Source organism: Gavialis gangeticus, unplaced genomic scaffold (assembly GCF_001723915.1).
Source record: "Gavialis gangeticus isolate Ggan-Ray unplaced genomic scaffold, GavGan_comp1, whole genome shotgun sequence".
In the NCBI taxonomy this organism is placed as follows: Eukaryota; Metazoa; Chordata; order Crocodylia; family Gavialidae; genus Gavialis; species Gavialis gangeticus.
This window is the reverse complement of record NW_017729006.1, coordinates 41,640,207-41,653,827: the sequence shown is the minus strand read 5'-3', so window position 1 is coordinate 41,653,827 and position 13,621 is coordinate 41,640,207. Positions and strand designations below refer to the sequence as shown.

The following is a 13,621-nucleotide window of genomic DNA, read 5'->3' as shown; positions in this document are numbered from 1 at the left end:
GAGCGCCCCAAGGGAAGATGAGGTCGAACGGTCATAAACTACTGCAAGACCTTTTCAGGCTGGACATAAGGAAGAATTTCTTTACTGTCTGAGCCCCCAAGGTCTGGAACAGCCTGCCATCGGAGATGGCTCAAGCACCTATATTGAACACCTTCAAGAGTAAATTGGATGCTTATCTTGCTGGGATCCTATGACCCCATCTGACTTCCTGCCCTTCGGGCGGGGGGCTGGACTCAGTGATCTTCCAAGGTCCCTTCCAGCCCTAATGTCTATGAAATCTATGAAATCCAACATGCAGACATCACTATAACTTTTGTATTTCATTTATTTTATCAATGAATTATTGTCTCAGGTAACCATATGACACTTGCACCTGTTCCTGTTGTTACAATGAGTAGTCGCATTAAAAATAAAGCCTAAGCAAACAAACAAAAAAATGCCCTGCTGTTTTATTGTGGACTGACAACAATTGTTTTGACTCCAGGGTTAAAATCCCAACATTAAACACCAAAGAAACTTAAAAATGTAGTAAGAGAAAAACAGTTACACAAAAAAGTTAAGATTTTGGCAGCACAATACTGATTCCCATTAGATTATGAAACGTCCACTTGACTGTTTCCCTGGAAAAATTCCAAAGACCATTGTTTTCAGTTTTTAATCATGATTTTTCCTGTGCATCGGGCCACACTGTGGAAATAATGGAACTTAGGGTTGGAAAAAAAAATTTTTGTTGCCATCCACATTATGTATTAACATGCAATTGTTCGTACACGCACAGGCTTAGCATAATATAATCTTTTTTTTGTGATTATTTTGCTTTTAAATTTAATGGCAATTTAGGTTAATTGATTTCTCTTTAAATGTGAAACGTGAATTGAAACCAGAAGCTTTTCTGCTGTTCATGTCTTTATAGTAACTGCTTATGAGAGAGGTAAAAAGGATCTTTGCATTTTTTTAATCTACAAAGTAATGCAAACATGTTATAACATAACCAAACTTCATGGCTGTATGAAATCAAGCAACAAGACCTAACACTGTTGTTGAAGAAGTGGAGGACTAATAATAAAATTACTTGCAACTTGAATTAGAGCCCATTTAATCAAAATAATAAATTCAGAAAAATAGAGCTAAAAATGTATAATCTCAAAAAAAATTGGAAGGAGGAGGATGAAAGGGAAAGACGAGACACCCCTAAAAGGAACTTAACTTCAGATTACTTCAGAATATTAGCATCCATTATTTATTAAGCTCTAAGATTGAGAACGGTACTATAGAAACAAGGGCCTGATTCTATTCTCACTTACATTTATACTAATTTGAAGTAGTATGTGGTAGTAGACAGTGGATATTAAACCAAGCTGATATATGCATGTGTGAGAGAGTACACACACACTCACCCACCAGTAGGTGGAGTATTCCACATTGAGTTTGTCTTCTGTTGGTGCCTGCCATTATCCATGAAGAACATTTAGTTAAGCCTTTTGTGTCATTACAGTGAGGATGACTGTCCTGAAAAATACTAAACTGGGAACAAGGACAGGATTAGGGTTGCCAGCCCCCTAGGATTGTGCTGGAGTCTCCAGTATTTCAATATAGATATCCAGACGACTGCTGAGAGTCACCCAGGAAAGAAATTATAGGGTATTTATTAAAATAAATATTAGATTTTGAATCTGATTTATACAGTAGTCCAGTGTGTTTTTAAAATGTAATAGTAATGTGTGTGGTGGGCCCATAGGGTGTACTTCTGGTTTGAGCCACCCACCTCACTGCGTCCGACCACCTTCCAGGCTCTGAGTGCTTCCCTGGGGGAGCACCCCCGCAAGCCTGGGTGTAACGCCACCACCACCCAGGGTCTGGACTGATCTTGGCCCTGTGCTCCCTGGGAAACACAGGCCTAGTAGTCGTGGAGGGTTACTTGGCCCACTGCAAGAACTTGGTGTGCTTCCCTCAGTATGAAGCACAAATAGTGGTCTACCTTAGTCAGCCAAACCAAGGGGACCCAAAGGCATAATCTAAATCCTCTCCCAATAAGTCTCCCATGCCAGGTTACAGAGGAGAACTTTACTGGTTACAAGGAGTAGGTTTGGAATAGGGTACAGGGTAGAGGAACAGCAGCTAAATCCCTTAGAGCAAACAGTGGCATGGTAGCCTTTGATTACACATCTGTGTTACTGCAAGTTATATATCCAGTTAGATCTCAAGTATCTTACTCACAAGTATAATCCAGAGGCAGGTGGAGGCAAGCAGTTCATTGACCATGAATTTTAAGAAAGAGAGTGAGTTTCAGATGGTCCAGCTTCTCTGAGAGTTCTCATTATCACTGCTGCCCCTCCTCCTGGGCAGTCTTCAACTTATATAGACTTTATGACCTCCCAGTCATGATGACATTGCTTAGGACAATAGGGAGTTTAAGCCCCCACCCAGGTGTATGACGTCAGTCACTAAGGCAGGGGGAGCACGTTTCCCCCTCCCTCAGGAATGTATCCAGCTCAGGTTACAACTCAGGGTTACCTGAAGCTGATGGGGCCAGCAGTGTCTGCCCTCTGCAAACCAAATTGTCAGAATGGTCATAAGCCTGATAGCAGAGTTTGGGGAGAGACATTCTGCCACAATGTGCATTTGACTTCCTGATGTAAAGTCTATGCACCATGTAAGCAATATATGCAAACACATGGTCACGTTCATGTTCATGAATGATAACAGGGAAGGCTGGTGGTATCAAGAGATGTTCTCTCAAGCAGTATCACCACCTCCTGTTTAAGAAATAGTAAGCCTTAATCCTGAGAAATCTTTTGTACAGTAAGTTTCATGGATCCCCCCTATACTAAATGGTCACTATAATAATCAGGTAAGAGTTTTTCTTATTATTTATATTTGATTTTTTTTAATCACTAAAGAGCCCTAATTCAATCCCCGGTGATAGCTTAAGTGGCCTTAAGCTTTCTTCTTTATATTTACAAGTCAGAAGGGGCATATTTATTGTGTTCCAGCTAATTGGATGAATATTAACATTTAAGATACCGCTAGGCAACACTGTACAAAATCTACCCAAGCTGGTAGCTCATTCTAAACCTTCTGGTCAGATACTGCTTCCAGATGTCATCCAGACCAATTCAGATCTGGCAGTTCATTTTAGCAGGGTACACTGAAAACTCATACAAAATTGAGTTCAGCTCTTTAAAAGAACTAAAATAAAAAAGAGTTCACTGCTCTTTTGGTTTTACTAGGCAAGAACTTGCTGATGGCATGCAAAAGGAAGAGAATATCTCTGCCTCTGCCACAGTAACAGCACAGAAAGTTCCTGTAATCTATTTTAGGGAGTCTTCCTCAGCTCTCTAATCTCCTTTTCTTATAGTTTAATTATTAGTAGAAAGATCTGTAAGCTATGATGAGTTACAAGGACGAGTGGCATGGTAACACTTCAGCACCAATCTGAAAAAAAAGCAAACACCAAGCTTTTAAGAGACAAAAACTTATCATTAGGCTTCTACATTTCTTAATAGGCACCTAAACAGGTGTTTGAAGTGCTGAACACTTATTTAAAGGATGGAATTTTCAAAAGTACCTAAGTGGCTTTGCAGCCTAAATCCCATTGGCTTTTTAATGGGACTAAATTATTTAGGGCTTTTGAAAAACCAACCTGAAATGCCTAATTATACCTCACCTATTTTTTGAAACACAACTTGAATTTTGCAAAAGTCTAAGATCACTGTAAATGAAGTATGACAACCTTAACCATTGAAAAATTATGACCCAAGATCTAAAATATCATTTAACTGGTTTAAACTGCATTTGCCTTGTGCATTCTGAGCACTGTGTGAAATAGTTTCTTTAAGTCAGAACCAACATTTTCCTGTAAATCACAGGAGCCCAGGAGCCGAGCCATTAAGAAAACCAAACAATACCATGGACTCACAGATTCACACAAGTTTAGGGCTTGAAGGGACCTCATGAGATCATGAGATCCAGCCCCCCTGCTCTGGGCAGGAAACACTGCTGGGGTCAAATAACCCCAGCAAGGTGTGCATCCAGTCTCCTTTTGAAGATCTCCAGGGTAGGTGCCTGCACCACCCCTGCTGGGACTCTATTCCAGAGCCTGGTCACATGAACTGTGAAGAAGTTTTCCTTATATCGAGTTGGAAACCTTCTTTTAGGAGTTTATGACCATTGCTCCTGGTTTTCCCACACAAACAAACATGGTATAGAAATATTGTAAAAATTAACATACAGGGGCAGAGAAGAGGAGGAAAGCTATTTGACAGCAGTATCTGAAAGCTACATTTTTGCCCAAGTATACCTAAGCCCTGGTTAGTCGCAATAAAAAGACTCTTTAATTATAGGATGGCCTGACTGGTCCACAAAGCCAGTTGCACACTTTTTTCAGAATGAGGACAGAACCATTCGCTCTTTGTGAAACTATTTGGATACTGATGGAATTTGAGACTCATCTTCTTGTTCTTAGAGAATGAGACTTTTCAGGAAGCCTTCTACGAGATGCTTGGAGAGGACAAAGGAATGGTTTAATTTTACACTGGGTATTCCAGAATGTCAGAGGAGTATCCCTGCAGCAGGCTGAAAGGGAGATGGTTGATCCTCATGAAAATAATGACAAACATCCAGTCTTATGTGTCTTGTATGGGAAGTTCCTGCTATTTTGTCCCAAATACCAGTGTGACAAAAGGAGAAATTCTAGATTGATTGGAGCGGGAAGCACTGCTCAAAGTCATGGGCAGTTGGAGAGGGCCCAATTGATCCAAGGTACAGTCAGGGATGCACTGTGCCTCCTGCTTGAGGCCATGAGGAAAGGGTTGTTAAAGAAACACTATACAACTAGGGATGGACCACTGTAATTCAGGCTTCAGAGGATTTTAGGGAAAAGCCGGAAATTTAGCATTTCGCCTGAAGCCCCGAAAAACTGCAATTTGGCTGGAAATGGCTTGAAACTGTGGGAGGGGAGGGAGGGAGGGGAAAAACATTAAAAACAAAATTTACCTGAATCCGGGAAAAGAAAAGCAGCACAGCCCTGGAAACACCACGGAAGTCCCATTTTCAGAGAAGCCTACTATAGGCAGGGCTGAGCCAATCGGGTTGTTCAATTCCCCGCTTTAGCAGGGAGTTTAAAAGCCGGAGTGGAGCATGTAAGCTGGAACAGCTAGGGGTTGTGGCATGCCAGGTGCTTGCTCCCACAGCTGGGCGTGAGGTGCAGGGTGCCCCCGCCAAAGGGTCTTGCTGCCACGCAGCATGGCTGTCCTGAGCCCCACTTTGCTTTGCTGTTGTGCAGGAGTGGAGGAGAATATCCCCCTCCCTTCTCTGCATGGTAGGGCAAAGCAGGGATCGTGAGACCCATGCCAGGCTGAAGGAAAGCCCCTGACATGGTCCAGATGTGGGGGCAAGCACACAGCATGGGTCTCCCAAGCCCTGCTCTGCCCTACTGCACAGAGAAGGGGAGGGGAAAATCCCTCTCCTCTCCTGTGTGGCAGCAGGGCAAAGCAAGGCTTAGGAGATCCTGTGCTGGGCTGGGGGAAACCCCTGCCCAATACCCAGCTGTGGAAGCTGGCACCTGGCAGGGGGGAACTCTCCCTCTTCTTCCCTCCAGCCTCACTCCAATCACCCCACATCCAGCCAACTAAGCAAAGCCTTGGCTGGGATGATATAGTAGTGGCTGGCCAAGCTTTGAGCAAGGTGTTGGACTAAATGACCCCGAGGCCCCTCCCAACCCTAATAAGCTTTACTTAAAAGTTGTTGTTTAATAAGTGGTGATCTTTCCTTCCTTAAAACAGCAGCAGAACAGCCTGTATGCTGCTGTTCAATGGTAATCAGCCCCAAGATGGGGTCCCTCAGTCAGTCAGAGGTGTGGGAGAACCCAACCTGAATAACGCCTCAAATTAGCTCTGGTGAGCCTGTAGGGAGCCTGCTTTTTCACCCACCACTGCCTAAATTACAGTGGTCCCTATTTTGACATTACCTTTCCAAACTGATCATTCAAAAATTGCGGACCTCTAGAGGAAACAGAGTACAGTAGAGTACATCTGCCACAATGCACATAAGAGCCTGGTATAGACAATGGGTGCTCCTGCCTGCTCACCAGCATTAAAAACAGAGATAATCCAAATGGGAGTGACCTCAGAGCAGTGTATGACATTTTATTGCTTCATACCTGGATAGATCAGTGCAGTAGGGGCAGTCAGTTGCTCAGCAACTAGGAAATGGTTTACACAATGTTTAGTCTTAATTAACTCATTGCAAAGGGATATTCCCGCTCTAAGACGGATGCTTACCATAGTGCATCCTGAGGCACAGTCACTGAAAGGGAGTTTTGGGGTAGATACAAGGCACATTAACATGAACAACTGCAAGTGGTGTTGTGTAACAAACTTGGCCTGAGAGCAACAGGATTTAGAAAGTAGAAGAAAAATGGCAAAAAAAAAAAATAGAACAGATTTCAGGTAAAAAAAACTAATTTCAATGGCAGTGCACGCAAAACAGCTTATTATTCACGACGAGCAAAGGTGACAGAATTAGGCTATAGTAATAATCTGTAAGGCTGAAAGCTCAAGTAATGGGGATAGATGTACATTTTCATAGGGCAATAAGTGACTGGACTGTATTAACCTTTACTTCCTTCCCATTATCCAAATAAATTACTGCATAAAAACCAATGCTTCCTGTTTATAGACAATACAAATGGACAGTTACTAAACATGCGATATAAACAGCCTTGTTCACCAACAGGGAACTGAGATGACTAGTTCATAAAATGTTGTGTTCCTCTTAACATTTATATTCTTAACCATTTATTGATTCAGAATTATCATCCAGTCTTCACAGACATTGTGTCCACTCAGGTAGCCGACTACTACCTAACCCATCCAGCCTGATCCAGGGTGTGGGGACATGTTATCTGGCTCCCAGATCTCCCCAGAGGCATAGCAGGGCAGCTTTGCAACCAGGGCAACCAAGATGCCCAGGGCAGCACCAGCTACCATTGTGCAATTGGCAGGGGTACAGTCAGTAGTGGTGACCACACTAGTGGCTATTTTTACACCCCCCACAGTGGAGGCAGTTCCTGAGGCTCTTACTGGGGCTCCCCAAATGTCTGGAAATTTGATGGTGGGAAAGCGGTGGCAGCATTCATTACTGCAGCTCCCAGAACCATAACAATTAACTCTGCAACCATTCCACCACAACTAAATTTCCAGATTCATGAGGAGTCCCATAAACTAGATGGCACTGCACTGCAAGCCACATCTGGCCTGCAAGCTGTAGGTTGTGTACCACTGAGCTAGCTCATTTGCTACTAATATTTATAAACAACATGTTTCTATTGTGCTACCTCTTTTTCAAGCTCTAAGATCTAACTGTTATTACAAATCATTATATTTGTGTTAAACATGATCTGTTTTATATTATTTCATAAGCTTTCTCAATCCTACCTAACATTGTCATGCCTTTGAATGTAAATCTTGTGGAAAATCCTTTCAGGTGGTTTCAGGAAATCTTCCTTCATTTCCATGGCAACGTTCCTGGGCAAAAGACTCATCAGGAGACGCTCCTAAAAGAAAATGCAAATGTAAGTTTTGGGTTATATTCCCTCTTCACCCCTCAATCTAATTTATGTCCCTAGAATTTGTGCCCCATGAAGAACGTGAACCATCCTCTTCATATATTTCTATAGTCTAAACTGGTTTCTCTTCAAATGCCTTTCCACAACAGTAAAGACTCTGCAGTAAGTACAGAGCTAGCTTCAAGAGAAGATAATTGTCCATAATTATCATTAACATCACAATGCTAATAACAACTTACTTTATCCCCAGTGCCATTTATCTGTGAAGGAATTTCCAGGATCATTTCCTATCTTTTTGTATTTACTTCCTCTAGAATTTAATCAAAATGTTATAATGCTGGGTTACTACAGCAGCTTATTAAACAGTAAGATCTGTGATCCAGAGAGTCTGTATTACCTGAACTGTAATAAAAGGTGCATTATGTTCATACCATAAGCTAATCTGAATGGTTATTTCTAGCAAGCACAACAGAATGAGCACCTGGTTAAATACTATAGCCAAGTCAAGTCAAAAGTTCGTCTTTGCTTACAACAAAATTGATTAGCATGGTTAAGGTAGGTCTATTTCTATAGCCAACTGCATGCAAGGGAGTGGCATGACTACTTGGACCCCACCCCTGCCTGAATGACCAGATACCCATTGACAGCTAGGTTAACTGGGGGGGTGGGCTTTGGCACGAGTCTAGAGCAGGGGGTGAATTCATGCCTCCAGAACCATAGCAAGATGTCTCAAAAACAAGCATCTCTCATCACTTCCAGTGCTTCTAGTAGTCTGTTTCAGGGCTGTCATTAAAACGTCTTCAAAATGAGGAATGGTAGCAGCTGCAAAACTGAGTAGTCCCTGCCATTTTCAAGGCTTCCAACAACATCACTTTGACAGCTGCTTCCCCTTCACTATTACTGGTGCCAATTATTACACAGTTGAATGGAGTACCATTAAATGACAACATAAACAGCTCAGATGAATGATATTGTGTGCTTAAGTTGTTCGTGAGCTTAACTGATGTGGAGATACTCAATATGTTATTAAGTAAAATACACAAAAAATTGGAACCAGCACCATGTTATGCAGTTAAGCAAGTTATGAACTTATTTAACAGATGAATACATTTGTCCCCTGACAGAAAAGTTCTAAAAAATGTTAAGAAATAAACTACCTGCATATGGCAGCAGCCAGCAACTTTTAACAAGCCATGGACTGGAACAACATGGCTCTGCTTTGACCCACACCAGATAGTTTTGATGGCACATTAGCAGTGGGGGGCTTTCCAGGGTCAGGCAGCTAGGAGCTACAGCTGTGCCACTGCTGCTTTCCCGTCAGCCCTCTGCTTCTCAGCTGCAGTATGGGGGCAGCTTACAACCAGTATGGAGCTATGCTGGGGCCGGACAGCTAAAACCCGAGTCCTTGCTGCTATCACTTCTGTCCTCCCTACACCCAGCTTTCAACTATAGTGCAGTTCCTCGCCATCTAAAGCTGTGCCTGTGTCCAAACCAGGGAGCCAAAGAATGGGGGAAGCAGCAGCAGTGGCACAGGACTATCTTCCAGCTTCATGGCCCAGGCACAGATTTAGGCACATGTAAGGCCCTACAGCTATGCAGGTTGGATGCAGCAGCTCATTCTCTGTGCATGGTCAACCACTAGCACACAGCTACCTGTACTCCCTGTGCTACTTAAGGAATACATGGATATCACTGTTAGGCTCGGGTCAGACATTACACATAAATCAGTTTAAGTGATCAGAAACTGGTTTAAACCTGTAACAGAACAGACATTCCGTGCACATAAACCAGTGTGAAAATGGCTGAAACTGGTTTGAGATAAACCTGGTTGAATGTACTATCAGACGTAACTGATTTGGGTCAAACTGGTTTATGCAATGTCTGTCCCAGACCCCTTCCTGGTTTAACTTAAACCAGAGTCCCCCAGCATCCCAGATACTTTGAAGCCCTGGGTTGGGCTGTCTGCTCCAGAGAGCTGAGCTGGCCCCTCCCTTCTGCTCCCTGGCTGGAGCTCCAGCAGAGATGGCAAGGTCAGCAGCATCTGCCTGGCTTGCCCCTGTCCTCCCCACCCCCCCACTCCCTGCTCAAGCAGCGATTCCCCCCTCCCCTCTCCCATATCATGAACCGTGGCCAGGTTTGTGGTATGCTAGCTAATGCTGAGAGGTGTCTCTGTAAGGCAGACAGGATGAAGGCAGACAGGACAGTGTCTGCTTAGGGCTTTCTGGACCTAATCAACAGGTCAGGTAGTAATGTCCCTCCATTTCTTCCTTGGAAAAAGCTTTTTATGAAGAGCTTGACCTAATGAGAGAGGCTTTTGTTTTCTTGATGGGCTCTTCCCTGCTGTGTAACTAAATGCAAATACTGTGCAACTAATTCCCTGCTGGCTCCCTCCCTGGTCAGGAGCATCAAGGGGGGAGGCGAGGAAACCCCTCCCTAATCAGAACATCCTTCTGGAGCCTGGCCATGCACCCCCTCAGCTCAGCACTATAGAAGGGAAGGGAAGGGAAGGGAAGGCTGCTGTATTCCCCGCCCCCACCCCCACCCCCGGCTTCTAGCCTAAGCCACTGCACACAGGTGCCTGCATCTCTTCAGTCCAGAGGGGATATCTGTATGGCTGCAAACCAGTTCAGCCTAGCCCGATTAGACTAACCTGCAAATATTGAATTAATTCAGGCTCAGGCTTTTTGAATGTTTGTCCCTAGCCTTACTGTTCACACCCTAAAGATAAACAGGGGTATGTAGCACAACAGCACTGGAGGGTAGAGGGAAAGCAGGCAGAACCATATAACAGCTTTGAAACTTAAGAAGTGCTACTTTACTGGGTCTAGTAAAAAAGGATATTAAATGATGAGTTCTACATGTATGCACATGAATGGTTCATATTTGAGATGGATCTCAAACTGTAACTAATCCACTTACAGCTTTTCTACATATACATCCATACACATGTATGTACACACAAGCTTTTGATATTTTACATATTTATGTAATACTATATGGACAGCGTGTGTTTGCGTGTGTGGCTTCTAATATTTAGGTTTATTTTAATAATTGAGTCACTAGCAAACCAAACTACTGGGTACCGAGTAAAAATTGCAAAAACTTTTCACAAACAAAAAAACTTCTTCCCTAGCACTAACTGAAAAAATAAAACCCTATTATATTCTTAATATTTAAGATAGACACTGGTGAGATTTCAGACCAAGAAGAAAGGTAGCAGAATGTTTGTAGAGCAGAATTATGGGAAGGAGAGGGGGAGCAGGAAGAGGGGTGCACACCCAGAAATGGGAAGGGGGAAACCGCTAAACAGGATCCTAGAATAAGAAGCAGAAACCAAAGAAGGAACGCATGAAGGTGCCTTAAAAGTGTGAGAAAAGTGCATTTTTGGGGGGGCAAAATGTTAGCTCTTTCAAGAAATTAAATCTTTCAAGTCACTGAAGTAAAGCATGTTTAAGGACACCAGGATTTGGAACCATATGAACAAACAGCTTATGCTGCATCGAAATGGGCAAGTTTTGGAAACCATACAATCTACATCTGTAAAAATGAGCCACAGCATTGTGCTGTATCTTCATTCCTTCACACTGCTCCCACCCCCAGCTGCTGCCCATGGGAAAACTAAAGAGAGAAAAAGGAATGAAATCAGCATGGCTACATAGAGCTTTGAACAAAGACAGCATTTTAAGTAGCATTCATGGTGACATTCATGCTCGAGTGGTTGCTGCCACTGATGATAGATGATGATGACAAACAAATTGAACGAGTGTGATAAACAGGGAGCACTAATAAAATTAGTAACAACTTTGATCAGGAAAAATGCCACACGTGTTGCAAGCCTCCATTTTAGTGATATATGAACTTGTTTGATAACCTTACCTAGCACGCTATTTGGAATCTAAACAAGGGGAACTCACCAGCAGCGAGAATCAGGTGGTCTGCTTTATATTTACCTTTTATTTCTGATGTCACAGACAGTTCAATATACAAACAGCAGGACATTCTACAAAAGACAAAACGCTGAACTTGCCAATTTTAACTGTTCTAGAGTTTTACCCAAAGTATTTTTTACCTCACTGTAAACCTATGCCTGTGTGACGTTTCAGTGAAGATTCATGGACTTTCAAGAGCAGTGGCATGCTGAAAAAAATGGTCCCAGCATACCTGTAAGAGGATCCTGCCTCTCTGAAGGCAGCCATGGCTCCCTTGAGTATCTGTGCTAATCCCATCTCCAACTCTGGCTTCCCAGTGTTGTATTTTCCTGCCATGCCTAACCATTATTAAAATCTTGGGAGGCTGCACTGGGGTGATCTGCTCTATCCTGCTCATCATGAGGCTATTTTGGTTTAGCCCAATCACTGCCTTGAGCAAAGCATCACACTTTCACTACCCCCAGCAACTTAGTCTTTCTTTACCTCTTATGGCACTGGGCCCCTCGCTCTGATTTCACAAGGCTGAGCCCAGTACCACCTTTATTGCTCTGGACCCTAGCACTGCAGCTGCAAACTGTGGAGCCTCTAATGAGTACCCAACTGTTGACTTCCTTCTCTCTTTCAGCTACTCACAAGCCTCATGATTATAATGCAAAAGAGAAACATTTATGAAACAAACTTTCTTTGTAATGCTCCCCACAGAGCTCCTTCTCTTCTGGGAACCTGGGCTAGACTGAAGCACTAGCCCTGGAGTCAGTTTCATGCAGCTACTTTCTCCATCTTTTTCCAGTCATATGACCTGACACTCCTTTAATCAACTTAACCCACAGCCTAGCATTCTGTTGCCTGCACCTGCAGCCCTTTACAGCTAGCCTCCCTGAACTTGCTCTGCTGGCTCTTTCTCAAGCAAGCAACAGGGGTTCTGCTACCTGCCATTCCTTTGCATCATTCAAATAACAAGGGTTAGGGGCCCCCTGTTACAATACCATTAGTGGGCACTACATGTATGGGCTAGAAGCGATCTTGCATTGCTTGCACGGAATCTCAAAATGGACCCAATATTTTCTTTATTCACAATGTTCTTGCTACTTTTATATTTTAGGCCATTTACAAATGTTTATTTCCAGTGGTGGAAAATTTCCACCACTAGCAGTGATTCCAGTAGAGGGAACAGTACAGATGTTCAGTCTGTCAACTCTCCCTCCCTCCTATCCCCCCCCACTCTTCATGTCATCACAAGACCACAGTGATCTTGGTCTAAAGAAAGCACAAGCTACCGTATTCCTGGCCTGCTTCTCACACTAGGGACTCCAGAGTGACAAGCAGGCGGGGGGTGATACTGCTCCATCTGCTTGGATCCCAGGCACCAGGAGACAAGTGGACTACGCCCCACAGCTACGTCCCCAACAGCTTCACACATTGGGGACTCCAGTGTGAGGAGTGGAGGAAGGGGGTTTGCCCTGCTACCCCAGGGAGAGCTTCTCCAGCTCCAGTCCTCTGTCTCAAGGGCTGGGATAGAAGTTAAGCATAAACCAGTTTAAGTCATCAGAAACTGGTTTAAATCTGTAACAAAACAGAAGTTCAGTGCACAGTTTCAAAATGGCTGAAACTGGTTTAAGATAAACCTGGCTGAATATAGTATCAGACTTAACTGATTTGGGTAAAATTGCTTTAAGAAACTTCTGTTCCAGACTCCTTCCTGGTTCAAGTTAAATCAGAGTCCCCAGCATCCCAGAATACTTTCCAACCCTGGGCTGAGTTATAGTGACTACTCCAGCAGAGAAGCACTGGGGGGAAGTTAGGGACTGCCTCCACTTAGGCAAACCCCAACTGGGCTTTGGGGTCAGGAAGGGGAGGGTTAAACCCCCCTTTCCCTGGGGTACAGAGTTGCCCTGCCCTGCTAAACTTACTGAAACTTGGTGCTGGCTGCAATTGTGGATTACAAATCCCAGAAGCACTTGGAAGCAGGTAGGAGACATGATGACCAACCCTGTGAAGTCCTACTGCTGTGATTCTGGACTGCAAATTCTAGAGACCTCAGGGACAGCAGGATGAAAAAGCAAACACAGAGCCCATGCTGCCCAAGTGCCAGACAGCTATGCTCTAGCACCGCCCCCTCCCCCCC

General features: G+C 43.7%; 1 protein-coding gene across 1 annotated transcript in view; it reads right to left on the bottom strand.

Moving 5' to 3' along the window:
* The window catches only part of ADCY1 (adenylate cyclase 1), a 255,139-nt gene that overhangs the window by 180,338 nt on the left and 61,180 nt on the right, over positions 1–13,621 (bottom strand). The window contains exon 3 of the mRNA XM_019508725.1: positions 7,437–7,555. Coding sequence (XP_019364270.1) covers positions 7,437–7,555 — 119 coding nt within the window. The remainder of the gene's footprint in view (positions 1–7,436; positions 7,556–13,621) is intronic.